The following is a 27,940-nucleotide window of genomic DNA, read 5'->3' on the forward strand; positions in this document are numbered from 1 at the left end:
ATAAAGTTTAGGTAGTTCCAAGCCCTCTGCCACAGGCAGGGATGCCACTCTCCAGCCCCGTCCAGCCTGGCCTTGAACACTGCCAGGATTGAGGCATTCACAGCTTCTCTGGGCAGCCTGTTCCAGTGCTGCACCACCCTCACTAAATACAATCCTTCTCATCTAAACCTGCCCTCTTTCAGTTTAAAGCCATTGCCCCTTGTCCTGCCACTACATGCCCTGGTAAAAAATCTTTCCCCAGCTCCCTTGTAGCCCCTTTAGATACTGGAAAATACTCCAAGGTCTCCCTGAAGCCTTTTCTCCAGGCTGAGCAGCCCCAACTCACTCAGCCCATCCTTGTGGGAGAGCTGTTCCAGCCCCCACTGAGTTCTGAATATCTTACAAAACTAATGGATATAGAACAGGTCTCTCTATGTCCTTCCATTTAACATTAGTTCTTCATTTACAGCTGTTTTCTTGCTGATTCTTCATTAAATCTGTTAATTAGGTAGAACAGGAGATAACACAGACACCACTTTTCAGCAGCCAAATAGTTTTCCAGGGAGTAAAGGTGTCTTTGTACTAAATATTAGTTATGTTTTAGGCAAAGCCATGCAGTTTGTAACTTCCTTCTCTGTCCACAAGTGGGGTTTATTTTGTTAAGCCTTTGTGCAGCCTTTCTCTAAAAAATATGTGAGAATGGAATTGATTTTACTGCACAAAAAGAAGCAGCTCCTGCCATAACAACATAAGTCTGGTTTTGTATAGGTTTCTAGTGCAGCAAAGGTGCTTGTAACAAGGGTAGTACTAAAGAAGCACATGTCTTAAAGTACACCTCTAAATCCCTAAGATTCAAGAATTTAAAGGTAGGATCTTATCTTTATTAAATTCTTTATTATGCATTTTAAGTAGATTTGACAAGAAAAAAAAAAAACAAAAAAAAACCAAGAAAAAAGAAAAAAGAAAAAGAAGAAATGTCTTACAGAAGGCACAGTTCATTGACCTCTGTGCAGTGGCCCTCCCACAACACTACAATAACCAGTTTCACTGTCATCTGCTATTCTGCTCCTGGAACTGGGATGAGACCTCAAGAAATTCTCTAGAAATACAATCTCATTTATGGAACTGAAGTCATTTTGGCACCATTAGCCAGAACACCAGCCCACAGCTCAAACCAGAGCCCCTCAGAATTAGTTAACTGAGGCCATCAAGCAAAAACAGAATGTGAAATGCAATCATGTAAGACAAAACAGACAGAAATGAATTTTTTGATGTTCTAAAACCATGATTCAGCAGAAAATTTTGTAAAATAGTGTTCACCAACTTTTATAGACAGTACTTTCTAATATTAAATGAATCAAATTTCTTTGGGTTTTTGTGAAGCAAAAATTTCACTTTTAATTCTGACTCCCTGAAATGATTGAGCATGAAATGCAAAATTCCTTCCAATTGCCCAGTCCAACATTTTCAACAAATTTGAAGGAATATTTTCCTCATTGTTTTCATGAGAGAAATGTAGTTTCCTCTATTTCATCAAATCATTGGTGACTTTACCCTGCCATAGACCTCACTAGAATCTTTTTTCTGCAACCCACTGAATATCAGTTAATTGAACTAGAGCTCCAGCCATAGCATTGTAAAATTCATATTTTTTGTCAACCCAGCCCTGTTTTTTTATAATTATATTGAAACAGATCTGAAATAATTTTTTTTACTTTTCCCTTCAGATTCTGTGTCTATATCCAACAGCCTCTAATTGTCATTGTAAAAGAGTAGTGAAATAAGTTAACAAGTAATTTTAAAAACATTTTAATGCAATATTTTTTAGCTGGTTTCACAGGCCCTTTTACAAGCTAGCAGGAGAAAAATAACATGAACTTGAAGAAAAAGGCATGCTCAGCTCATGGCAAATGAGAATCTTTTCACATCTCTTGGCTGTTTTTAATTGCCTAAAATTTATTGATTGGTTATCCACAGTCATAACTGTTTTTGTTTCACAGATTGTGCACAGCATCCAAATATCCCAATGATAGTGGTGGGTGTCACCCTTGCTATCATTCTCATTGGCATTGTTTTACTTTGCATATGGAAATTGCTGGTGTCAGTTCAAGACAGAAAAGAGGTGGCCAAGTTTGAAGCAGAAAAATCCAAAGTAAAATGGCAAACGGTATGTGAAATAATTGATTTTATACAAGGTTCTTTGCTTTGATTACATGATGCACAACTGCCTTTAAAATTGTGGGTCTTGATTTTATTCTTCTAAATTGACAGGTTTTTTTGGTAAGTTTTTGCCATGTTTAGTATCCTATAAAGTAAAATTATGATTCTTTAATGGGTAAAAATTACCTGGTCTTTAATCTTCTCATTTAATTTCTTCTACATACAAGAATGTGTAGATAACTGGATTTTAATGAATTATTTTTCACTAGTAGCTAGTCTTGGATTAATCCTAGCAATGCCTGTGTGTACCCCTGTGCCCAGAAACAGCTCCTTAGGAAAGGGAGGTTGTTCCTGGCCTCTGTCATGATCCAAGCCCACTCCCAATGAGCAGAAGTGAATGGAACTGTCCCAAATGTAGGGGAGAGGACACAGAAATCCAGGCCTTGTTTTCTATCTATAGCTCTGGGCATCTAATGTAAGCTTACACCACATGTTCCCTTTTCTGCTTTCTCTTCTGCCCTTGACTTTTCTGCCCTTTTGCAAAAGCTTCAGGACTTCTGAGGATCTTTTCAAAAAAAGCATGTTGAGTAAGCATTTCTGGAGGGTGTCAGGAGGACAGGCAATGTGTTCACGAGGCTCCAGGCTCCTACAAAGTCCTGTGGTTGCAACTTTTTCCAGGAATGGGCACTGTCAGCCTTTCAGCTTTTGACCTGGGAAAAATCATTAACTTACAGGCAGGGCCAGCTGAGAATGTTATCTTGATCCTTCAGGAGAGCTAGGTGTGGTAAGAGGGAAGGGGAGGATACAGCTGATGGAAGCATTTTAATTTTGTTTTCTGACACAAGAGGAAAGGACAGGAAGTGATGGATGAGAGGCCAGGATGAAAAGCTCAGGTGAGACTTGTCCCAGCCCACAGTGGGTGCTGTGTGTGACAAGAGCACCGTGACAGTCACATCTGCCTGCTGAGACACTCTCTGGTTTGATGATGGTGCAGCTGCCAGGTTTGATACACAAGTTGTATGGGACACATTTGGTGAGGTGTTGTTTGATGATGTGCATTACTTTAATCTGGGAGGCTGACGTGGAGGAAAGCAGGTTCCTGACCCCAGGCTGGTTTGTGCTGCCTGAATTCAGATCAGTCTGAATTTCAGTGGCTTGGAACACAAGTGAGCTAATGAAAGCTATTCTGAAGTTCCTCAAAGATACAACATTACTTCTATACAAACATTGTGTGACCCCCATTTAATCTGTTTTTGTTTGTTTGTTTGTTTTTGTTTTTTAGGAAACAAATCCACTATACAGAGGCTCAACAACCACTTTTAAAAATGTGACTTACAAGAACCAAGATAAGCATAAAAGGCCCATGGCTGCAGATTTCTATTAGGACCTCTAACACTACAAACTTAGGTTTACTGGCAGGAAATCTAAATCTAGACTTTTTTCTTCTCAGCTGATTATGTGATACTTGTTTGCAAGTTGCAGTGGTATAACCATTCTGTTAGAGAATATATATCTTGTGTTGGGATAACATATTAGTAGTAAAGGTTAGTAGAAAAAAAAAAATTTAATTACCCTTTATTGTTAAAACCCTCATCTTAAAAAATAGGCATCACAAACAATTTTAGTTTTGTCTTCAATACTGAGGAATATAAATTATCATGTAATCTTATTTTGTGTTAAATTAGATATATACTACTTTGTTCATACACAGGATCCCATGAATTAGTGTTTAGGAATGTATTTGTACCAGTCTATTTGGTGGGCTGGTTTAAATTTGGAAAAGATAATTTTTTTTTTTCATGAATGCTGTTTTAACTACTGAGGATTGAGCTTTCTCATATCACCTGACTGAGTAGTTTCTCACCAGTAAAAAAGTAGTGAAGTAGTGAGATTGCCAGTCTTCAGTAAATGTAAGTTATACAGAAACATTTCCTCTCTAATTCTTATTTCTTGTCCTGTTTCTCTCCTTCCTTTTCCTTCTTTCTCTTTGATGTTCTTTAAGGACCTAGACCCTGGGATTATCTCAGGGAAAGTTCAATCAAGACTTACCCTTTTTTTTTTTTTTTTTTTTTGTATTTTTAATTATAGTAAAAAGGATATAGAGAACAGAGGGAAAGATAAATATTGGTAAATTAGAGACACTTTTAAACCAGAGGATTAGCAGAACTCCATTTCACCATTTACATCTTGTAAATTATTTGGGTGCTCACAATACACCTCACTTGCTGGACCATCACACAAAGTAGCTCAGGAGCTCTTTACATGCAGAAATGTTCACACAAAAGATTTATTATCATGTACAAAGACAGCACTCTTTTGTTGATATGTCCAAAATTGTGAGGTTCTTTCAAACTGATCAGCCAAACTGATATTCTTGTGCACAACATACTCAGCTCTTTTTGGCTGGGTTGTTTGGTTTTGGGTTTTGATTTTTTCCCCCAAACTAAACAACAAAAAGTCTATGGATTTCACTTCTTATTCTTTTCCATTCTCTTAATGAGGAATTTTAAATCTCCATTTTAGCTAATTGCAAATGACTTGCCATAAATTTTTAAATTGTAATCTGTTAGCATGGATAGCACTGGATAAAGAAAGTATAAAAGTAACCAACATACTGGCATAGAAAAATTACAGCATAGGGCTATTTAAAGGGAACAATAATGAACTTTACTTTTTCCATCACTTTGAAGCTGCATTTTTTGCTACTCTGAAACAGATGGTCAAAATGTACATATGAAGGTACTTAGAAAAGAAGACTTAGAAATAAAAAATACTTTGACACTGTTACAAATGATCACATACATTCCCTAAGGTAAACAGGGAATCTGATCTGCAAAAGTACTGATCTGAATGTATTTGATCTGAAAAAGCTGATGTCCATTTTGTAATAAATATTTACCAAGTCTGTGCAACTTCAGTCTCTGTATCCTCCACAGTTTCTGGAGACTGGTGTATTAGCTAGCTCTGACCCATGCCTGTTTTAGGGCCTGATCCAAAGCCTGCTGGAGTCAATGGCTACAGATGTGGATCTGGTTTCAGTGAAACTATTCATTTTGGTTTACAAAGATTGTTTTGTTTAAACAAACTGGTTAATATTGTCTATTAATGAATTAGAGTCTATAGCACATATATCTGTGCAAGGAGAAATAGTATCAGATGCCTTTGGAAAGGTGATGCTAGCACCTTGTATTAAGTACAAAAGTACAGCAGAGTGATGGAAATGATGTGATTAAACTGGAACAGATTCACATCTGTGTTCTGGCATTCCTGCATATCTCATAGTGGAAACTGCACTGATAAAGGCTCACATCTGTGGCCCTTCCAACCACTAGACTCCCACAGATGTCAGTACAAGTTATATGTGGGACCAAATCCCATTTCCCTGGCATGTAGATAAACTCATGGGATGCAAAGCTGGCCCTTGAATCTGCTCAGATTCCACTTGGGTGAGGATTGCCTAAGGGACTAGGGAAATCAGGATTTCACTTGTATAGGTTATCTGTTACTTTTTATTTCTCATGTAGAAGTTATCAAATTGTGAACTTTCTCTGAAAGAAAATATTTTTATTAAATACCTTTTAAGTTCTGTTTCTGAGATCTGATTTTGCTGCTCAATATTAGGATTCAATCCTTTCTCCTGTAGGCTGCCTATTTCAATATTCCAACACATCTCAGCCTTCAAATGTTAATAATGAAGTGGTGCTTGCATTTCATACGAAATGGTTGGTGCTCTACATTCCTGATCCTACAGAAGATCTCATTTCACAAACCTTCTTACCCTCTTCCTATCACTTGTGTCTTCTGATCATCAGCAGAGATCCAATCTGTTATGTTTACAGCCCAATTGCTCCTGCTGGCAATCTCTCTCCAAATTATCAAAGAGGTCCTGGAGCCAGGTGGAATGATTTGCCATTTTCCTGCTGTGACTGACTGTACTTTAAATTTTCTGTGCACCTCCCAAGTTGTCAGGATGGAAATCACTCAAACAATTAAGAATTCATCAGAAGAGAAAAAAAAAAAAGGATTTGGTGAGGAAGATTTCTATTATTGAGGGATAAAATAACTCGACTCATACATATGAGCCATCCTTTAACAGCATTAATTTAGATCATAAATTTTGACTAAACTCACAGATTTCAAAAACTTTGAGGATTTCCCTTAGCATTCAACTTAGAAACAAGAGTGGTATTCATCCCTTTTTGCTAACCATATAATTTTCATCTTGTTGAATTTGTATCAAAGTTCATATTTTTCTCTTTTTAAATTTTTTTCTCCACCAAGCTATAAGTTAGTTTGCACATGGTAAGTGAGTTGAAAAAGTCTTTCTGCTGTTTTCACAAATCCTGTTTTGACCTGAGGCTGGACCTTGAGAGTGGCCAAAACATTTTCCAGTAGTAATACTTCTAATCACTAATGAGTTAGATTGAATAAAATAATAAACATTAGCAATTTCATAGTATTTATATATCTCATACACCCTATAGAACAGTAATTTCAGTAATGTATGTTAAATGGCTAATTTTTCATTTGATTTATAAAAGGTACATGTTAATTTGTATTGTAAATGTCCAGATTGCATTCAAGTTTGTTTTGTAATGTAACTAGTGGGTAGTGAGTCTGGGATACAAGATTTGGGTGTCAAGTGCAATGCTCCCCATGCCTCATCTGCCTTTATGTAGAAGTTCAAGTTTGTTTTGCAGTGTGTATAATGAAGTTGTTGCCCCCCAAATCTTATGACATAAAATCTAAAAATAAAAAAAAGAGAAATTTTTTAGCTTCATCTGTTTGAACAAAACCAGTAAATTATTCAACTTGTTTGTGTAAAAAAGGAATAACTTCACCTTAAATAAAGATTGCAAAATTGAATCATTTTATAATACGCTTTCTCTTTGTTCGTTCTTCATTTTCCATTTTGGCATGTGTCTTTGTCAATTTTCTCACATGATTTCACAAATCTTAGCAAATTTCTCATGCTTTGGCATACCCTATAAATTATTTTCCCCCCCACTTTTAGAAGACAGAACATGAAATTTAATGTATAGATTTTTTTCACTTGTGATCCTTTTATTTTTTAAGGAAATTCCTTAAGGACAAATGCTGCAAGCAGCCTATTTCTGGAACACTGATTGATGACATATGTCATTCTTTCTTCCTTTAGAACTAGATGATCTTTAAATTCTCTTGCAGCCCAAACCATTCTATGATTATTTCATACAGATCCCTAAATGGCACAAGTTGCTTAAAGCTAGAGATCTACCCTTTCTGTCAGGGTAACAGCAGTAACATCTTTTTGGAAATACACAGCAAAGTGCATGTTTTCTCTTTAGTCCTTCCTTAAATTCTGGTTCATTAATCCTCAGGTATGAGACTCTGTATCTAATTTACCAGAAAGCAAAATACTGAAGATAAAAAAAAAAAAAAAAAAAAAAAAAAAAAAAAAAAAAAAAAAAAACTGTCTACTTATTTTTATTAATACAAAGTAAGGTACCTAATACAAGAATTATTCCACTGAGAAGAAATTAGTTAGAGAAAGAGGCAAAGTAAATTTCTTTGGGTTTCCTTGTGCATATATTCTCTTATGAACCCAGTAAATATTTTTATATTAGCTGTGGGACTTTGGAGTCTAATTTTGGAGCATGTAAGCACGGCCGAGAAAACATGATCAGCTCCTGTGGGAAGAAGTGTACAAGGTGCAAAAGCACACCCTCTCCCAACCTGTGGAGATGTCAACACTGAGCAAACATTATGCCCTAGAATTTCTGCAAGCATATATATTTGTTCCAAATGTTACACCCAGTCAAGTTTTTTCCAGCTAGACTGATAGTACTTTGTTAGTGCTGTTCTTCCTGAGTTGTTCACAGTCTTCTAGTAAATCTAGAGTGTAATATTAATAGCTTTATTTTTGGAACACATTAGGCATTCTTTTGGTGGCAAATCTTTGCAAAAACTGCTTCATTTTTCTGTTGATTTCACAGCAACAGTGCTAACAAGAATGGCAAAAAAGTGATTGTGTTGCATTGAAAGATGAATGACACACAGGTACAGTTTTGCCAAGGATCTCAAGTGGAAAGGATAAGGAGAAGAAAGGCTTTGAGAAACAAAGAAGGATGGGCCAGAAGCAGATCTGGCCCCATTAGCCATTTATGTTTTATTGCAAATATTTAAATATTGGATTTTTTCCCTTAATGCCATATCAAATGAACTACATGAGTATCTGCCTGCTGTTGAATTTTATATAACTGCCAATCAACAGCCAGTCTGACATGCTAGATTTATAGTAAAACTAAAATTTCTACCTATTATTAAATCATATCCTATAACAAACTATTCTAGACTTGTGCCAAGTGAGCATTTACTGGGGGAAGAGGGATGGAGGGCTTGGAAAGGTTAGGATTCACTTGGGGATGGCCCATGTGGCACAACAAGAGCCACATAGGTAGTAAGTCTCTCCATTTCATGCCTATGAAAGAATAGCTGCTATTTAGCAGAATTTAGAAGCATAAAATCATAGTAATGCTCTTGTCACCCTTTAAAGGAGTTTTTCACTTTGAAAAAGAGGTTTCAGGCCTAAAGGTAACTAGCTTACAAATAAAACTAAGAAGTCACATTTAGGAAAAAAACACGTTCTGACTAATGAACATAAAACTGGCAATTTACAACTTGGGATTTGATTTCTTCACCTGAAAGTGGCCAGTACAGGCTGTTCTGTAAGGTGCTGTTACCCAAGGTGAGCTGCCAGAAACTGCAGAGCCTGGTGGCTGCAGCATCACCTGGGAGCACAGGAGACTGGAGTGGTGTGACAGAAACACAGGTGGGGCTGCCAAAAGGAACAAGGTTGTCACTGGTCATGGTTGGGACGTGTTAAAGGAGGTAGGGGAGGTGGGAGCAGTGCCTGTAGTGACCATACCCAGATGTAACACGGCTGGCAGAGCTGATAAATGAGAGTAGTTCTGTCTCTGAGGTAAGCACCAAGACTTTTACATGAAAGGGAAGGTGAATGCAAACTGGGGAGTGGATTCAAGACATCTGGGAACTGTCATTCTTCAGATCCAAACAAGATGTAGGACACTGTCTCCAAAAAACATGGAATCACTGCTTGCTGGGCACTGCTAATGCAAGGAATTTGAGGCCTTCTTTTTCTTCCTATTCTCTGGTTTGTTATTCCCACTCTGGCTGATTGGGGAAGAAATGAGAGCCGTCTTCAGACTCCAGATTATGAGCAGAAATTACAGTGTAAGGAGATGCTGAACACACGACACACTGGATCTGTGTGTGTGCAAAGTCAGATCATTCCCAGCCCAGCTCCTGCAGCAGTATTTCCTGCTGTTTGTTCTGTCAGACACTTTTATAATTTCTTAAATGGGGATCCACTTATCTACTCCTAAGTGTTTGTTTTCTCTTGCTTCTCAAGTTCTTCTACCAAACTATCAGAATGAAATTTCCCAGAGCCCAGAGGCTTCTGTTTGAAATAGATATGGGGGAACAGTCTCAATTCCAACACTGCATTATTTATATTTTTTTAAGTATGCTTATATACTTATTTGTCTACTCTGCATAAAGAACACACCAGAAACACGCTTTTTGCAGCTTAAAAACAATCAGTCCTGTGGATTCCTGTAAAATTACTCTATTTTTAACCAAGAGGTTCTGCTTTTGACTTTCTGCAAGACTGAAACTCAGCCCAAGAGGGGCAGCTCCCGCAAATATTCAACGGAAGACAGAGATTAACAAAATGGGAGAAGTCAATTATTTTTCCCCATGCCAAAACATAAAATGACTTCTAGGTCAAAGCTGACCTAGCTGAAAACACGAGTGTCCGAGCGGGGTCTGGGGCAGTGGGGATGTTCAGGTACAGAACAGCGAACCTGGGAACACGCGCTGTGCCGACGGCGGCCTCCCACCGCCAATGTCTCTATGCGTTTTCTGGTTCTTTGTAAGATAAAAGGACTTGTGGTCCACGCAAGAGAAAGTAGGTGTTTTCAGATGGAAAATAAGGTTATTACAGAGTATTCCGTCCGCTTGAATCCACAGCTCTGACGTGGGCAGCCGGCCCCAGCTGCCTGAGCGGCATTTCCCGGAGCGCGTTCCCCGCTGCCGTCCCGCGGCCGCACGGGGGGAGCCCGCGGGCCGCCCCTCCTTCGCCGCCGGGGTGGGATCGCAGCTCTGCCCTCCCAGGGCCGGGCCTGGCCGGCGGCTCCGGTCCTGCGGCGGAGCAGAGCGGGCCGGGCGGGCGCAGCGCCGGGGCGATGCCGGCGGCGCGGCTGCGGCTGCGGCTCCGGGTCGGCCGCCGCCTCCTCTTCCTCCTCCTGCTGCTGCTGCTGCTGGGCGGCCGCGGCGCCGCCGCTCTCGGCCGGGACGCGGTGCCTTCCCTGCGGAGTGAGTGACGCCTCGGGGTGCCCCGGGGGAGGGAGCTGAGCGGAGCGGCCAGCGGGGCCCCGGCGATCCGAGCGCTCCGGTACCGCCGGGCTGCCCGCGGCCCCGAGCGCTCCGGTACCGCCGGGCTGCCCGCGGATCCGAGCGCTCCGGTACCGCCGCGCTGCCCGCGGCCCCGAGCGCTCCGGGACCAGGGGCCAGGACCGGTGCGCTGCCCCGCTGGCTCCGCTTCGCGTCCTCACTGCTGCTGTATTCCGCTGCCCATTGCCGTCCTCCCTGCACCTGGAGAGAATAGGGATAGTTTTATTCTCGTTTCCAAAAAATCCCGGTTACTTTCTTTCTTATCACATAAGCAATTCTCACTGCTCTTTTGGAGGGAAGGAAATGGGAGGTAAGGAGGAAGGAAATGAAGCTATCTTGTTCGCCTAGTTTTGTCCCAGCCGTTTATTCCCGATTAGCTGTGTTGAGCCCTAGTAAACAGGAACTTGGAGGTACTGGTCAGCAATTAGCTCTTCATTTGGGGCTGCACATCAGCCCCAGGCTGCTCTTCTGAGAATGTGTTTCTTATCACCTTGTCCTTGTTTGGAGGGGCGTGCATGTGGAGAAGTGCATCTATTCTAAAGACTTCACCCATTCAGTTTCTGAAGCATAGATCATCTCCTGTCCTCAGGGGCCACTGAGCTCCGTTGCAGGTCTTCATCTGCAGGACTTTGGGCACAGACCTCTCGCTACACCAGGAGTTTTGTAACAAAATCCATCTCTGTGACCAGCTGTAAAGCGGATGGTGTAGCTTTGCAAGCTGAAAGGAGGTGAGCCTGGAGGCATTCCCAGGCTTGATGTTGCTTCAGTTGTCTCATTGCTCCACTTGAAGACAGAGCTGAGCTGGAGCTCATGGAGCTGTCACAGAGCCTGCCATCTCTCACATCTTACTTGTGCCGTGAGCTGGCTGTTCCCTGGCAGTCTTCAGGCCAGCACAGCTCTCTTGCCAATTGCATTTTGCATGTGGGGAATGGAAACCACATTTGGAAGGGGGCTCAAGAATTATGGTCTGGCTGTTCTTGGCACAAGTTGCCTCAGGATGAAAAAGGGACGTTACTCACAGAGATCATTCAGATGGGTGATTTCTGTACTCTAGGAAAGAGCCTTATCCTTTCCCAGCAGTAATTGCAACTTCTAAGAGCCTTACTGATAAAGGCTTTCAAAGGTTGAGAATCCTTCGCCTTTGGGTTGTGGTCTTGCTCTCCTCACCCCAGTAAGGTGCTGTATGGGAGATGCTGTGTGCTGTGGATATAGTTAAACTTCATCAAACTCACAATCTACATGTAATCCCAGTGTCCAGGTGAATTAACCTCATTAATCAGTGTTTACTAGTGCTAACATCCCAGTTTTTAGTTATCTAGCAAATTAACAGTGTATTTTCTGGTCAGCAAAGTTAAGACTGCTGTGGAAAAGACATACACTTAGCATGAGAGGCAGAAACTCTTTCTGGCCATGTAGATAGAGACACCTGTGTTGCCCATGGAGGACTGTGTTGGATAAGAAGGGTGAAAGCAGTACAAACTGCAAAACTTCATGGAAAACTCAAAAGCAAAGGACCAGTCTGTCTGCCACAGTGTCTGACGGGTTTTCAGTGAGCTCAAACACCTGAGATCTGTAAGAGTTACCATGGGTCAAAGGAAACTTGCTCACTCCTAACTGGTTAAGGACTTAAGGTAGGACAGCTGCCAAGTGCTTGAATCGCTTGACAATTTCATGTATCAGGCTGGTTTTCACCTGCTGCCAGTCAGAAGGACTGGCTCCTACTCCATCAGAGTGCCAGTATCTATAGCCATGGGGGAAACAGCCGCTGTTAGTGCCACCTCTCTGTAAGTCATTATGTGTTCTAAGCAGAATCTGTAACCAAAAATCTCTCCATAATCCATATCCTCTCTGTTCTGCTTGTTGTATGCACATTACATTGTTGAGCTGATCTCCTGTTATACAGCACTATCGTGGTCCTGCTTAAAACATCTTCATTTTTTGGGGCCACACCTAAGCTCTATGCACTAAACTCAGACACACAGGATCTGGGTGGATCTCTGCATCTCTTTTTTTATTTGTGGGCTGTGTCAATTTGAGAGGGATTTTTTATTATCACAGTTAGTGCTTCAGTATGCTAGGTGTAGTGAATTACAGAAATTTGAAAGCGAGCATGGCAGAAATTATCACTGTAAAATTTGAAGGCAAAATGGAAGTGCTGCTCAAGTTCTCAGCACATAATCTCCTGAGGCGTAAAATAAATATCTCACATATGTGAGCAGAACTCCCTGGCTTATTTACCCTTGGATTTCTGAGTGAATCAAGTTGCTGATCTGTTACAGGCTTACATTTTGCTGATTTTCAGTTCCTCAGCTGCCCTCTTTTTTTTCAGTCTATATGATCAGTTAAACTTTTGCTCCCAAGACAATAAACAGCTGACTTTTTTCACATACTTCTAATATGATGTCACATATTTTACTGAACTTCTATGTGATTCCAAAAAATCTGGGATGTCAGGCTAGCCCCACAGCATCTGCTCTTGTGGAGGGTAGTCACAGATGGTTGAACAATATGTATCAAATAGAAAAGAAAGACTTTAACCCTTAGCCACCACTTCTAATGGTATAGATAAATCCTACTATTTGTGTCCTATTGACAATGCAACTTTCTTTCTTTCTCTGTGGTTGCAGAGTTAAGAATGAATATGGTGATGTCAGTCTTATAATATTTAGCTTTTACTTTAATTGCACTCTCCAATGTACATTGGGAATCATTTTGCAATATACAGCATGACTTCTTGCATTACTTCACCTTTTGCTCCATTACTGTGACCTTTACTCTGTCTTGGTGATCAGTGGCTTTTTTCTTTAGACGTGACTGATGTTTTTGGGCACCTCTTGTTTTTGTTTGGGGTTATTTTTGGCTATCCAACTCGAGAAATATTTTCTGGTTTTATTTTTGTGAGGTTTCAACTAGTCCACATGTTTAGAAAAATCAGCTGGCAGTAAATTTAGACCAGTACTCCTTAGTTTTTTGGAGTGTCAAGTGATGAATACTTTCAGTTTTCTCTCTAAATATCTACAGTTAAAACATTCATCTTTTAATACTATTTAATTAATAGCAGCATTCTACAGGCTGAAAGTTTGTTGTGTTTTCTTCCCCCTACAGATAAAGGGATATTTATTATCCAGAGTGAAAATTCCAGCTTGTGCATTAAAGTGGAGAGGGCTGGCCTTGTTCTGGAGGAGTGTGGGCAGCTGTCAGAAGAGATGCTGTGGAAATGGGTGTCCAACCATCGTCTTTTCAACATAGGCAGCAGCACCTGCCTCGGGCTGAACATCAGCAACCCAGAGCAGCCACTGACTATGCTTGAGTGTGACTCAACTCAGTACTCCTTATGGTGGAACTGTCATGGAAAAGAGTTGGTTGGTGTTTCGGAGTACAGGTTAGCAGTTGAAAACAGTAAACATATTGTGGCCAAAAAAAAAGTCTGCCTGTCAATGGAAACAGTATATGTCCTATGATGAAGACCTTTGTGAACACCCATTTGAAGGTAAAAATGAAATTTTGTCATGGAAGTATAGCTGGGAAAAGTTTCAGAAGTTCTAGTGGAGGGAGGTCAGGTGCTCATGATCCCCTCCAGTCTCTGTTTTGATTTGGGACTCAAAGTTTGTGGGGTTTTTTATGTGCAGTGGTTGAGATGAGCATACCACACAATTGATATCCTTTCTTTAAATTGACCCCCAAACCCACCAGTATTTTTTACAAACCATGAAATACTCATTTCAAATCACTTGTAAAATTAAAAGGGTTAATAAGGATTTGCTGTTGCCTGTCCTGCAGCTGCCATTATCAGATAAACCCAAAGAGAGATAAGAAAGGATTTGGAGTTTCTGTCACTGAAAATCAGTCTGTAATTGCAATGTGCATGGACCAATGTCTGCAGTATTTTCAACACCTGGACTCTGAACATGCCAAACTTTGAAAAGATCAGAATTTTGATAAGCCATGCTGTTCAGCTAGTGAAGGTGTAGGAATGTACATCAGTTCTGCAGACCTGGACAGTTTTCCAGGTTTAAGGACTAAGACAAACCCACTGACTTCAAATAGCAACAGACAGCCTGTACCTTTACCCCTTCCTCAGCATTTCTGCAGAGTGGGAGGCCTGATGTTTGCACACTGTCTCAGACTGAAGTTGTTGATTTTCCCCACTTGAACTGGGTGTTTGGGTTCCAGATCTGGTCTTAGTGGTTTCCACTGAAGGTGTAGCTCTGCTCTCACTAAACTCCTTCTTTGGGATCTGTGATAACTAGGAAAGTAACAATGCCCAACTTCTTTTTTAAAACCTGATGGAATTTATACTTAAGACCAGGCAAAAAATATTTAAATCCATGAGGTGTCATACACACTTGCCCTAGGCACACAGTGAGATGGAAGTGAACCTGATTCAGCTGTATTGCTGCAACACCTCTGAGAGGTGAGGAGAGGATCATCATTAGGCAGCCTAATTTCAAGACCAAAGTGTTTAATTGTGTTGGCAAAATTGCTTTCACTTTCAGGTTTTGTTTTCTACCTTCTGCCACAACTCATGCACACGTGAAGGCAAGCCAGTCTGTTAGCTCACCAAGCAAGGTGTGTGAGGGATAGTTACCTTCAAAGGAAAAAAAATTATATATATGTAACTGTGGTAAGAGGTCTCCAGCAATTGATTTTGGTTTCTTGCCAGGACTGAGGTAATCCCTCAGTGGCACTGTGGTAGCAGGCAGACAGAAAAGCAATCCTGATTTAATATTTGACCTGTTCCTTGTATTTTCTGTTCATTCACATCAGAAGGGGATTTACAATGTAAACTCTCTTTGTGCACAGCCAGCCATTAACTCTAGGAGCCTCTAGGAAAACCTGGCAGTATGTGCTGATTCTGTAGTTGAAGGACTTTGGTCTTAAAGCTATCAATGTTGAATCTTTGATAAACAATTTCATTCAAAGGGTGATTGTGGTTCTTTGACCTTTTTTAGAAGCTCTGAGGTTTAGGAGACACTTACTGAGGTAAAGCTTTTACAGATTTCAGTTGCACTGGATTCTCAGTATTTTGGTTCTCACAGTACAATAGAAAAATATTTAAATATTTTGTGAGGCATTGATTATGGCAACAGATGTATGGAGCATCAATTATTTAGCTATGTTATTATTCTCCATGGGATAAAAACTTATTTTTCAAATTCCATTTAATATTCCTTGTCTTGTACATTTCCCTTCTCAAAGAATGACAAAAAAGGTGGAAAACACATTAGAAATCTGCTTTATAAAGAGTGGAAGAAGCAAGGGATTAATGTTAAATGACTAGTCTGTCATAGACTAATAAATAAGTAGAATTTGCATCTGAGTGTGTGCTGATTTAACTAGCTGTTGTTTCGTGTGGTTGTTCTGAAATGTAAATGCAGACTTTGTGTTTATTGATCATATTTTGCGGGTTTTGGTTTTGTTTGGGATTTTATTTTGTGAATGGAGTAAGTTACAAGAATGTGCCTCATGGTGAAAAATTTAATAAGTTATTATTTCAACATTCTATTTAGTGAAATTATGCTGTGAATGTAATGCTGCATTATCAATTATAAATTAAAATTTGAAAGTCACTTTTGAGATTTTATTTTTATCACTGCTGATAAAAATAGGAATAATAGCATATGGGGGCAAAAATTTTTTTGTGATGTTTAATCTCTGCTTTTTTTTTCCCACAGAAACATACACCTTGCTGGGAAATTCTTTTGGTTTCCCATGCGTTTTTCCATTTAAATATAACAACAAGTGGTATTATGAATGTACTAGAGATGGAAAAGAATCTGAGTGGTGTGCCACAACAACTCACTATGAACAAGATGAAAAATGGGGGTTTTGCCCAAATGCTGGTAAGATGTTGCTTGTCTTCTCTCTTCCTCCGCTTCCAAGAGTTTGTTATTTATTAGTAATGCTAGGACACAGTGTAATTTTGGATTACTTCTGTTAGAAGGGAATGTCTCTTCAAAAAGCAAAAAGGAAAACTTTAGCAAATTTGTTATAGTTCATCCTGTTTGACCTTTGAGACTCAAGTCCTCATCACAACAGCAAAACTACAATGGGGTAGCAGAAAGACCTTATTCTGTGCAGCCCATTGACCTCAGGCTGCAGCCAAACCCCTCTGTCCCAGTGATACAGAGCAGCTTTTGAGGAGCACATAACCCAAGAGTTCCTCCTGGAAGTCACCTTTGGCTTTGGACTGCATTGCATCTTGTACATTCCTTTTCTTCTGTGCACTGCTTGCATCTGTCTTGGGCCTAAAATACTAAAAAGCAATAGCTTTAAAAATACTTGCTGTTGGAAAGATTTTGGGATGTGTAATCTTTGTGAACATTTGAGCTCGTTATGTAAATAAGCAAAATATTGTTTTCTGTCAGTAGAAGTGGTTTGGAAAAGCCTTTCCTGCTCAAGCTACATTTCAGATCATTCCAAAGCATCCTCAAAACAGCTGGAAATGTGTCTTTGTAGTGGGTGTTTCTGGGAGCTGTTAAAATGGATGGTCCAAGGAGATCCAGTTAGTGTTGCTCCACAAGCTGGGTGAGGTGTTCACAGTTTGAATACTTCGATATTCAGCTTTAGAAACAAATGATTAGCCAGCATCAATTAAAATATAGCTGTATTGGCTTCAAGAGAGTTGTGAAAATCACCACCAGCTGCAGATCAGCTCCCAAGTATTTTATCATCTGTATGAATCTGTATGAAATTTGGAGCAACATTTTATTTCATTAGTGCCCTATTTCCCCATGTGCCTTAACAAAGGAGCAGGAAAGGCAATCATAATGGTGCTTCCATTGGGATACTGCTGTCATTAATTAATTAAATTGTTCAAGGTGTTGTAGTTCTGATTGGTTTGGAGTCTTGGGCAGTTGGTGATGAGTCTGTTTTTGAGTAGAGAGTGGCTGTGGCATCTTTTGGAAGAGGAGCCCCAGCACACAGGCGTGCTACCAGTTCAACGTGGCGTCCGTGCTGAGCTGGCGTGAGGCTCGGGCTGCCTGCCAGCTGCAGGGAGGGGACCTGCTCAGTGTCACCAGCCCCCAGGAGCAGAGCTACATCAGTGACTTAAGCAGTGAGTAGACATTTCTCTGGTACCTGTAGGAAACCTGTAGTTAGATTTCCTCCTTTCCTGTGCAAAGGGGTAAGCTTTGGAGCCCAGTACCCTGCGTGGTGTCTCTCCCATTGCTGCTTGTGGGGCTTTGTCATCTAACACACCTCACTAGAGCAGTTTGAAAGATCAAGGGTGAAGGTGAGTTCCCATCTTAATAAGCTGAAGTTCAGAAGTGATGCTATGGGTTATGTGAGGGTGTAATTTTCTCAATTCTTCCTTCGCACAGAGATTCCCATTCATCCTGCAGCTGTGGTTAGGGAATGTGTATGTTTACTCTGGAGTATTGTACATGTGTTTACCTTCTCTGCAGTGTACCTTGGTGTCCCTTTCTCCTATTAGGTTTTCTTTTTAAGGTGGACTTCACCAAATGACAATGGCAGGAACATTTCTGCAGGCTTAAAGTAAATGTCCTGTACAGCAAAAATGCCAGCTTTATAAATGGATGTTACTCCTTCTCTGATAAGCAGTTTGCTTTTCCCCTTGGAGCAAATGTCCCAGGCAAATTATGCAGAGCCTTCTGAAAGCAGGGTTTTCATGGGTGTTTTAGTGTGAGTGCAGAAAATCAAATGGAGGAATGGGTGGTGGAGCTCTGATGCAAAGGTTGCCTCAGATTTCTTGTCCATTGCTTCCCACTGTATCTGGTTTTCAATTGAAGGATATAAGCTAACAGGAAGTTTTAAAAATTATTTCACTAACTTTTTGATATGTCTGCAAGGCTGTAAAGATTTCTGAAAGTTGTTTGGTTTATGAAAGGCTGAAACAGGCTAATGTTTATGTAAACAGGCTATCATTGATGTAGCTGCTTATTCTAGATTTAACTTCTAAGGTCAGCAACAACTTGTGCAGGAAGGGTTTGCAGAATGAGTGCCTTTTGAAGGATTTCAGGTTTCTGAGTTTACTCCTTTTCATCTCTGTGTTGATTAACAAAGTAACTGACTTCTTCTAAGGACAGAAAAAAAAGTTGATCAGCCTGAACTTTCTGTAGATTGCTTTGAAGTTTTGTTTTATTCCAATTTTAACAAGTCGGGACAGCAGGTCTTTGCCTGTAGATACTTTAAAGCGTGAGGAAAGCATGTGGTGTTACTTTGTTTATTTTTTCTGTTTCAGGGCAGTTAAATTCCTCAGACGTGATGCTGTGGATGGGCCTGAATCGCCTGGATGAAGACTCTGGCTGGCAGTGGTCAGATGGAGCACCACTAGTGTTTGTGAACTGGAGAGCAAGTACTTGATGTTCCCCTTGCATATATGCCACAGCAGCATCATTATGTGTTCCCTATAGCTGCAGCTTGATACAGCACTGCTGTTCTACAGCTGTGTTTGAAAGTTGAATTAAGTGAATGAGTGCACTTTTTTTGGTAGAAATATTTATTCATATTCATGAACTGAAAGCTCTTCAAGGGCTGTAGTATCAAGTGAGATCAATTTGTTCAAAGCATTAATGGTCTAGTCCTTTTGTAATTTACTTTTAAAGATGTTTTTAAGGTTCCAGTTGCATATTTAAAAACTGTAGTTAGTTTCATGGAGGAAAGGAGTTTCAATTTGTTTATGTTAACAAGGTATAATTATCATTAGCACATTAACACGAGTTTTGTGACTTTATTTGCTACATTTTGAAGTCAATCCACCAGCAATTATAGACACTCAGGCTTGTTTCAGCCTCTCATCTGAGAGCAGCAGCCGAGATGGCATTGCCACACATGTAATTAATGGTAAATGTTCAACTGTCCATTGTACTGGTAAATTATTACTAGCTGTTTGGATGTGCAGGGATGTTTGTACATTAATTCAAGAAGTTTCAGAGAACCTTACAACACCATTTGACAACTAAGAACTGTTTTTTTTTGTAATTTTGTGCTTCTCAAAAATGTGTTTGCAGACATCTCTGATCACCGTTCTAAAGAAAATCTTTGTGCAGTGATTAATCCAAGATTGAAGTATGGCTGGAACAGTTACCTGTGTGAATCTGGATTGCCTTTTGTATGCAAAAAATATTTAAATAAGACAGAGCACGAAACGCTGGGTGAGTGTCTCAGTGTTACTGTGCCCTATTTGTGGGTGTGCAAGGAGAGCAAGAGAAGCCACCAGCAGAACAGGGTCACAGCTGCACTAAATGGGTGGGTTTGCTAGTTCAAGTTGAATACAATTTACTCTAATTGATGTAATAACAGTTATATTTAAATTCAGTCTTTGAAAACATATTGAGAGTCTTAGAATAAACAGTTTTAATACAAATAGCGTTTACTCAATTCCTTACACGATCAGAATGCTCATTCTCTTTTATTTTACAATGAGAGCCACACTTAGGAGCTGCAGAATAGGTTTTCAGTGTGAATGGAATTAACCAGTGGCACACCAGGAAGAAAGCTGTATAAATGCAGCACAAATTTTCAGGGGTTCTTATGATATCCTGTACTTTTAATACAGCAAAAAAGTGTTGTACATATACTTCAACTGTTTATACAATGAGTATAGGATATATAGTGCAGAATAACTCAGGCTCTTGCTCTGTAAGGAAGTTAAAAACAGAATTTAGTTTATTCTAACATAAATTTTTGGGTTTGTAGGAGCTGGGTTCAACTCTCTCCTAGTATTTTAAAGAAAGTTTAGCAGCTTGTTTCAGGTAGTAAGGAAAGACAATCCAAACTTCCTGCAGGTAATGCATCTGAAAAAGCTTTATCTGTCTTTGAACCAGGTTCAAAGGTAAAAAGCGAGATAAACTTCATTTTAAAGTGAATTAGTGTTTGCACTAGTCCAGCCACCTGAACGGTTCAATCATCAAATAAAGTGGAAGAAATTTCAGTTTGCTTGGTCGGTGATGATCCATAGAACAGGTGTTTTGGTCTCCTTAAGTCATCTTGGAAAATTGTTTTCAGCATTTGAAAGGTTAAAAATAAAATCTCTGAATGTGTTATGAACATAGCATGAGCTTGGCAATTCTATTTAATGTACATGAACTTTGTGTGCTCATTTGAAGATACATGGAAGTATTCTGCCACACGGTGTGGCACTGGTTGGTACCCACACAATCGCAGCTGCTACAGACTTCATGAGGAGGAGAAGAGCTGGAACGATGCTTCTCTCTCATGCCAAAGTGAAAATAGCAGGCTCATTAGTATATCCTCCCTGGCAGATGAAGAGCTGCTCCTTAACTTGCTCAAAAGTGGTGAGTTTGGGGAGTTTAAGTGTGCAGGTGTTAAGTGTTTTGTGGTGCTTTTGTGCATTCTTTACCTTGATGCCCTCTAAGCACTATATTGTGTGGCACACCCAAATGATGTTTGCAAGAAAAGAAATCACGTTGTGTGCCCATTCTAGGAGTCTTAAAAATGCCTTTTCCAATAACCATTCTTAAAACAAAGATCTGACTCCACGAAGCAGGCACAGTGAGGCCATGGTAAACATTCTAGCTTTTGTCCTTTCCTGTTCTTGCCTGGTGTCTTACAAACTGTTGCAAAATACTCAGTCATCAACCTTATACTAGAGTTGTGCTTAGGAGCAAAACCAACTCAGTTTATCTTTTGCTTGCAAGCTGGCCTGATCCACACTGCAAAATTGCTGCTGTTCTATGAGGGCAGAGTCCCCTTTGACGTCAACAGGGCGTATCAAAGCACTTCTGCTAGTTCACATTGTCATAAGAGGTAGCAGAATTACACAAGGAACACTTAGTGAACAAAAGCTCTTTGATGCAGCAATGCCAATACTTTTGTTGTCATAAGAGCGGCAAAGAAAAGTGAATATTTTTTGCCTGCCACTGACACCAGTGTGCTGGCTGAGCTGCACAGTTTGGTTGTGAGTTTTTCTTGCAGAGCTGGGGCACAGTGACTTGTGGAGATCAGGAGATTCACCTCCATCATCTTCCTCACCTCAGTAAAGACCCTCCATAGATAACAAATACCATGATTTGCAGGGATACTGTAATGGATAGATGTAATTGTTCTCAACTTGTATTCAGCTTCAGTTTGCTGCATTTCTCCAGCCTGCTTCAGGCTTCTTTTCAGAAGGGTTTGCATGCCTGAAAGCCTGTGTGCTTTTTCTCCTGTAGTAGCAGGTCAAACAAGGCTTTACACCAAACTGCAAATCTCCTCTCTTCTCCATTTGTCAGATGCTGGCTGCAACTCTGCTGTCACTGGACCCTGTAACTCAGAGAAACCTAAAGCTGAGTGTGCCATGGAAAACTATTTGAAGAAATATTTCCATGTCAGTTTTTCCGCCCCATGCACTTCAAGAAAGTGCATATGCTCTTAATTTTTTATTTTTCAGGATTTTAAAGCATATTATCACATATGTTGATTCTATTTTTGGAATGATTTTGTTTTCAAGAGCAGTAAAACATGGTCTCTCCACTAAGGTTTCCTGAAGTTTATACAGCTTTTATTTTTTTCCTGAAAGAAGAACACTCCTATGGAAGTCCCATGAATAATTTTTAATGGTGGTGTCATGTTAAAGAAAAAACAGGCTTTATCATTTCACCATTAAAATCTGAACTCATTCTTTTGCAGAAAATGTAACAGAGACATGGATTGGATTATACAGTAATAACACCCCTGTTGTTTTTGAGTGGTCAGATGGCACCCCAGTAAAATTCTCTCACTGGCACAAGCAAGAACCTAACACCTTTCAAAGAACAGGACAACTCTGTGTTTCAGCACAAGGACCTGTAAGTTTTCTTTTTAAAAGAATTAAGCTCTTTTGTTTTAGCTCATAATAATTTTGTTTCTTGCTGTGCGTGCTTTTTTAAACCATGACCTGGAATATGACTTTGGTTTTTTTGTTCCCTAATGTATTCGTGTATTCGTGTTATGATAAATGTGGTGAAGTCTTTAGAAACCAATTAATTCTGCAGTCCTGATGCACAGAAAATTAATCACAGATTTTTTAGCTTATTTTCAGTAAAAAAATACTTCATATATAAAGCCTACCAAATGGAAGAGAACATATACGAGTGGGTATTTTGATAAAGTAATTTAAAATCCAAGTAGTGTGTATAATAATTTATGATGCACAATTTCTGTTCTTGAAAGTTTCAAATTCATGTTTTGAAAAACTGTCAGCTGTGCCTGTACTATCTTGGTGTAAATAACCATAAATTTTATGGAGCCTCTTTCAGAATCACAGTAGTTAAGGTCTGCATAAAAGTATAGTTGTTGACAGTAGGAGATTGATACCAGATCAGTCAGGGGTTGTAAAACAGGGAGTAATGTTATAACAACACTGAAATTTAAAATTTCTTTTGCAAAGTATGTTTTGTCTGAGTGTGAAAACTCTATCAAGAAGAGTTTCTATTGTCTCTGCAAGTAGTTGGTCCAGGTTGCAGTCTTTAACTCAGGGGAAAGCCAAGACAATGGTTGGGAAAAGAGTGTGCCTATTGGAAGCAGAAAATGGCACTTTGAACAATTGGGGGTTTTAGATTCCAAAGTTGTATTTTACTCATTTTGCAAGAGTAAACAAACAAATGAAAATGTAAAATACAAAGGTAAAGGAAGTTCAAGATAAAATTTTCAGCCATTGTATTTGATAAATGTCCTGTATGTACAGATGTGTGAAAATTATATAATACAAAGTATGTAATATCTTGAATAAGGACTGTTTAAATATAGAGACTAATCTTACAGAGAATTGTGGTAGCTAGAGAGAAAAGTGCTCTGATATGGCCATGGTGTTAGTTAATTAAGATGCTTTATATCCTGAAGACTGATTCAAAGAGACAAACCCATTTGTATGATTGATTTGAGATTCCTGCTGACAGTGTTGATAGAAGTAAATGGACCATCTAAAGATAAGTAAATGGAGTGAGAAAAATTGCTTATTTTTTAGTGAAGAGTTAAAAGAGAAAAAAAGTGGAATTAATGTTTGTATAGATATCCATGAGAATATTAGAATGTACAGAATATGCTCTTTTTTATTCCTTAGGAGGGACATTGGAGTATTAAAAAATGTGAAGACAAATCTTTCTTTATCTGCAAAAAAGTGGGGGAATTTAATAGTGTCTCTCCTGAACTGGAATCAAGTTGTCCAGAGGTAAATGGGTTTGTGGTTGTTTTGGAACTATGCTAATAAATTGAATTACATAGGTGGCCTCTAAATACAGCTACAGAACATATGGGTGCAAATAGAAAGATAATTTTAGTTTTTCATATTAAAGACATGCGTGTTTTGCTTGGAAAAGTCTCACTGTTTGCTTTAAAAGTATGTAAACTAAATTTTAATGTAAGATTTAAACCCTTCACAAGATGCCTTTCACGGCTTGTTGTTTCATCAGTGATTGTGACCCAAGTTCCTATTTCTTTCTAGATCAAAAGTGACGCCCTTTTGTCCACCATCTGTGCAAATAATGGCTGTTATATGATTCCTCATCCCACACATGGTTTTCATACATTGAAATGGAATGTCAGGGTGAAAAACAATCAGTTTCATTGACACGGAGGGTGAACTCCTCCATTTGTACATTAGAATCCCATTTGCTTTCAAAACACAAATGGCAAGGAGCACAGCTATCCAACTGGGGCATTCCATCATATTTTCAGGCATTTAGGCTCTGCATTCTGGTAGTAAAAGGAAGTGTGTTAAAGTATGACTTTATTTGCCATCAGCTCCTTTTTAGTGTGAAAAGAGGAAACTTGTTGAATTTCTGTTCTATTCAAAACTGTGGAGGAAAAAAATCTCGCTTTTCTAAGCTGCTTTATTATCTAGCTCATTGTCTTCCTTTTTTAAATTTCCTGTCCTGTTTCTTGGAAATGAAGAAACACAACCAGTTCAGTTGAATTACAAGGAGGTTGGAGCTGCACTGCTTGGAGTCAGATGCAATCTTTTGCCAGATGCAGAGTGTCCAGATCCAGAATTCTTATCATACCATTATGGACATTACTGCTTGACTCCAGCTTAACATTTCCAAAAGTTTGGGGTGACCACATTTTTATTTCATTTGGACCCATGTGTTTTGTCCCTCAAGAATTCTGGGTGTTATTAGTGTAAGAAATGTTTGTCACAGTCCAGACTGGGTGAAAAATGTGCAGAGCATGAAGGTTTTCTTGACAAGCTTAGTCAGCAGTTTGACAGCACTTCAGTTTTTTCTCAATGCTGTGCCCCACAGGTTTGAGTCTCAAGGTACTGAGCTACTGGTCATAAGTATTTTGATCCACTCTGGCACCTTCTGCTCAGGATAAATTTCCACTTCTTGATATTTCACACCCTGTGAAAACATTTGCGGAACCCTCTTACAGTCCCTCGACTTTGATCCTTTTCTTTCTAATGTGAAAACAGTTACATTCATTTAATGAGAAGACTGTGAGAGTGTATTATCTCTTTATTCTCTTGCTTATTTAAAACATTTAATCACAAGACCAAGCAGGTATGCAGCATGAACTCACACCATCAGAACATACACCAGTCCAGGTGGTCTCTTTTGGACACCCAGGAGTGAATAGTATGAAATAAAAGACTAATAATGAGATTAAATGAGACAAACTGGCCACTGACACAGTGTTCTGGCTCATCTTATATCCCCATTTTCAGTGACCTTGAGGATAACTGCTCTTCAACCATGGTAGGAAAGAAAAGATCTATAGGGATGATAGGGATCATCAGACAGAAGGTACAAAAGGGGGACAAGTTTTTAACAACTATACAATGATCTATAAAATAATGTTCATTTCTTTTAAGGGATGGGAAAGACATGGTGGATATTGTTACAAAATCGACAGTACCCCTCGAAGTTTTGAACATGCTTCCAGTGGTTATTTCTGCCCATCTGCACTTGTATCAGTAACAAACAGGTAGTTAATCCTACTAGACAGTGTGAAGATACCTCTAACAAGAGCTATTCTAACTTTATGAAGCATTGCATGGCAAAAGATATTACCATTGTGAAATAATATTTGCTTGAGAGGTGAGCATAATTACTAACATCAGCAAAAATCAAAGGTGTGCTTTGCCTTACTTTTTAATTGAAAATAAATGGAGTAAGAAGCAGATGTTAGGCTAATAAACACTTGCAGCAGTGTGCACACATGATCATGCAGAAATCTAAAGAAAGTGCTTTCTACAGGGTTATGTAACATCTTTAGGAAACTTTAATGGTGTACTTGGAAGGTGTACTGAAAATGTAAATATACTTACTTTTTATAATGAAAAAATATAAAATTTTAATCCAAATCAATTAACATTTTATAAGGGTTTCTATTTATGTATGTATTGTATCATTTTATGTGATTTCTCAGTTAATAGGGTAAGAGAGTAAATGTTTGAAATAATTTGTCACTGTTTCCCATTCCTTGTTCTTAATTGTCTCTATTTCAGCTTTAGCAGGAGCTTTCTCCTCTGTAGATATCCAGATGCTTGAGTTTTCTATGCCCTCTTTGTTATTTGCCCTTTATGTTGACTTTCCATTAAATTCTTGCATACTAATAGATAAATTACATAGATACTTTAACCGCTGCACATTTATGGTTAAAAAAAAAAAAACCAAAAAAGACAAACAAACAACTAAACAACAAGAAACACCCTATACCCCAAAAATATAAGGAGGAAATGTCTGCTCCCTTCAGACCAGGGGCAGTAACCCCCAGCAATCAGATAAACAGTGGAAGGTATTTTAGGAAAACACTGGCTACCCTGCCTAAGGATTGACATCAATGGGGATTTGCCCTGCCTGTGGTTTCAGGATTGTGCACAGGGTGTGCAGCACTGAGCTGCAGTGCAGCAAAGGTCCTTCCAGGGCGAATAAAGGACAAATTCTTGCAGCTGAAATGTGGCAGGGAGGTAAAAGCATGCTGCACATCACTGGAATCATGTCTTCTGTCTTTTTCTGCTTTTTTTTTTTAATTTTTACTTTTTTTACTTCTGGGTGCAGCCATCACTAATTATGATGTTAGTTTCCAGTTCCTGATAGCAGCAGTGGCAAAGAGTAACCCAGCAGTAAACATGTTTGTTTAGTGGTTTTGTTAAATTACTGCTGGGGTTTTTTCTGCAGTGAAAACTGCAAAAACTTTTCAATTATTGATCCTAAAATGTTCATTATATATTAAGTTGTAGAGGAAGGAGAGTAGACATAGAAAGAGAACATGCAGAGGAAGTGAAAATCAAATACAGGTTCTGAGTCACTCCCAGTGTTACAGATACATCTAGTTTTCTACATTAGTGTCATCCTTATATTTAGCCATTCTTTGCAGAGTTTGTGGAACCAGAAAATTGAATGAGTCTTCATCAAACTGGGAAACTTCTTTGCTGTATGATTTTCATAGTCAGCTGATTAAATGTACTCATGAACTGAAACCTTCTTGTATAATCCTATACCAATTATATCAGAACTAATTGCATTTAAGTGATAATTGGATTACTGTACACAACAGCTATAACTTGCAAAAAGGTCTATGTCTCTCACATAACTTTAGTGAAGAAATCAAAGAAGAAAATGTGATTCATTGTAGCCAGTTCAGCTGGGGCCTTGGATCCTTCAGATCTGGTCTCTTAGTGCTGGTTTGTGTGTCTGCTGGTTTCAGTAGGACTTTTCTGTGCAGAGACTTTTCTTTCTTCTGGAGCCTTTTCAGACCCCACTAACTTTTTCCCTTCGTACAAGGATTTTCTTGTTTTCGTTTGTGCATCATTAATACATTCTGTCTTGCCACCTTGTAATTCAAGCATTGAGGTTCTAAGATCTGATTCTAGTGTTTCTTTTATATGCTTAAATTCTGGAAAAAATAAGGAAAAATTGTGGCTTGTGCTACAGACTTGTGCCTCGAGTTCCCCACAGCATTCTATAAAGAAAACTAAGTATCTCTGTTATAATTTTCTCTTCTGAAATAAATTATTTCATTTATTAGAGAGCTATTCACTGAAATACTGATTTACCTATTTTATTCTAAAAGTTTTATCTTGATTATTTTATTAAGGTTTGAACAAGCTTTTATCAACAGCATGATCCACAGCATGGCAGAATCTGAGAGAACTTATATTTGGATAGGATTGCAAGACCTTAACAACACAGGAGAATACTTTTGGCTAAGTACAGCAGGAAAGAATCACTCTGTGAGCTACACAAACTGGAGCAAGTACCAGCCACGTGAGTAGCATGCTGGTAAAAAAAGCAATGGCTTGGAAATGGGAACTGGGGAATGTGTTCTCTTCTCCATGGCACCAGTGGCTTAGCAGGGACTAAAGAGTCCCAAACCTTTCCTCCCTGCCTGGCCAAGGGAGCAGAGAGATAAATTCACATCTGCTGTTGGCTCCATAACCTAAGGTTGCCTATAGATGGGCCCT

The 27,940-nt window shown here is 39.3% G+C and overlaps 2 protein-coding genes across 5 annotated transcripts in view; both read left to right on the forward strand.

Moving 5' to 3' along the window:
* ITGB6 (integrin subunit beta 6) overlaps positions 1 to 7,202 on the forward strand; it is a 48,455-nt gene extending 41,253 nt beyond the window's left edge. For 3 of the 4 annotated variants that reach the window (XM_079310431.1, XM_079310432.1, XM_079310430.1), the window contains 2 exons: positions 1,980 to 2,146; positions 3,422 to 5,703. In XM_079310431.1, the coding sequence (XP_079166557.1) occupies positions 1,980 to 2,146; positions 3,422 to 3,523 (269 nt within the window). In that variant the 3' untranslated portion in view covers positions 3,524 to 5,703. Of the gene's footprint in view, positions 1 to 1,979; positions 2,147 to 3,421; positions 5,704 to 5,782 lie in introns of those variants that run through there. The other variant, XR_013774823.1, reaches the window with a different exon arrangement.
* Positions 7,203 to 10,337: 3,135 nt separating this feature from the next.
* PLA2R1 (phospholipase A2 receptor 1) overlaps positions 10,338 to 27,940 on the forward strand; it is a 37,650-nt gene continuing 20,047 nt past the window's right edge. Inside the window, 12 exon segments of the mRNA XM_079311071.1 lie at positions 10,338 to 10,515; positions 13,699 to 14,009; positions 14,011 to 14,083; positions 16,269 to 16,436; positions 17,477 to 17,650; positions 18,797 to 18,910; positions 19,566 to 19,709; positions 20,664 to 20,852; positions 22,186 to 22,343; positions 23,597 to 23,704; positions 25,346 to 25,458; positions 27,574 to 27,743. Of these exon segments, the coding sequence (XP_079167197.1) occupies positions 10,386 to 10,515; positions 13,699 to 14,009; positions 14,011 to 14,083; positions 16,269 to 16,436; positions 17,477 to 17,650; positions 18,797 to 18,910; positions 19,566 to 19,709; positions 20,664 to 20,852; positions 22,186 to 22,343; positions 23,597 to 23,704; positions 25,346 to 25,458; positions 27,574 to 27,743 (1,852 nt within the window). The 5' untranslated portion in view covers positions 10,338 to 10,385.

The sequence above is a fragment of the Erithacus rubecula genome, assembly GCF_903797595.1.
Source record: "Erithacus rubecula genome assembly, chromosome: 8".
Classification (NCBI taxonomy): domain Eukaryota; kingdom Metazoa; phylum Chordata; class Aves; order Passeriformes; family Muscicapidae; genus Erithacus; species Erithacus rubecula.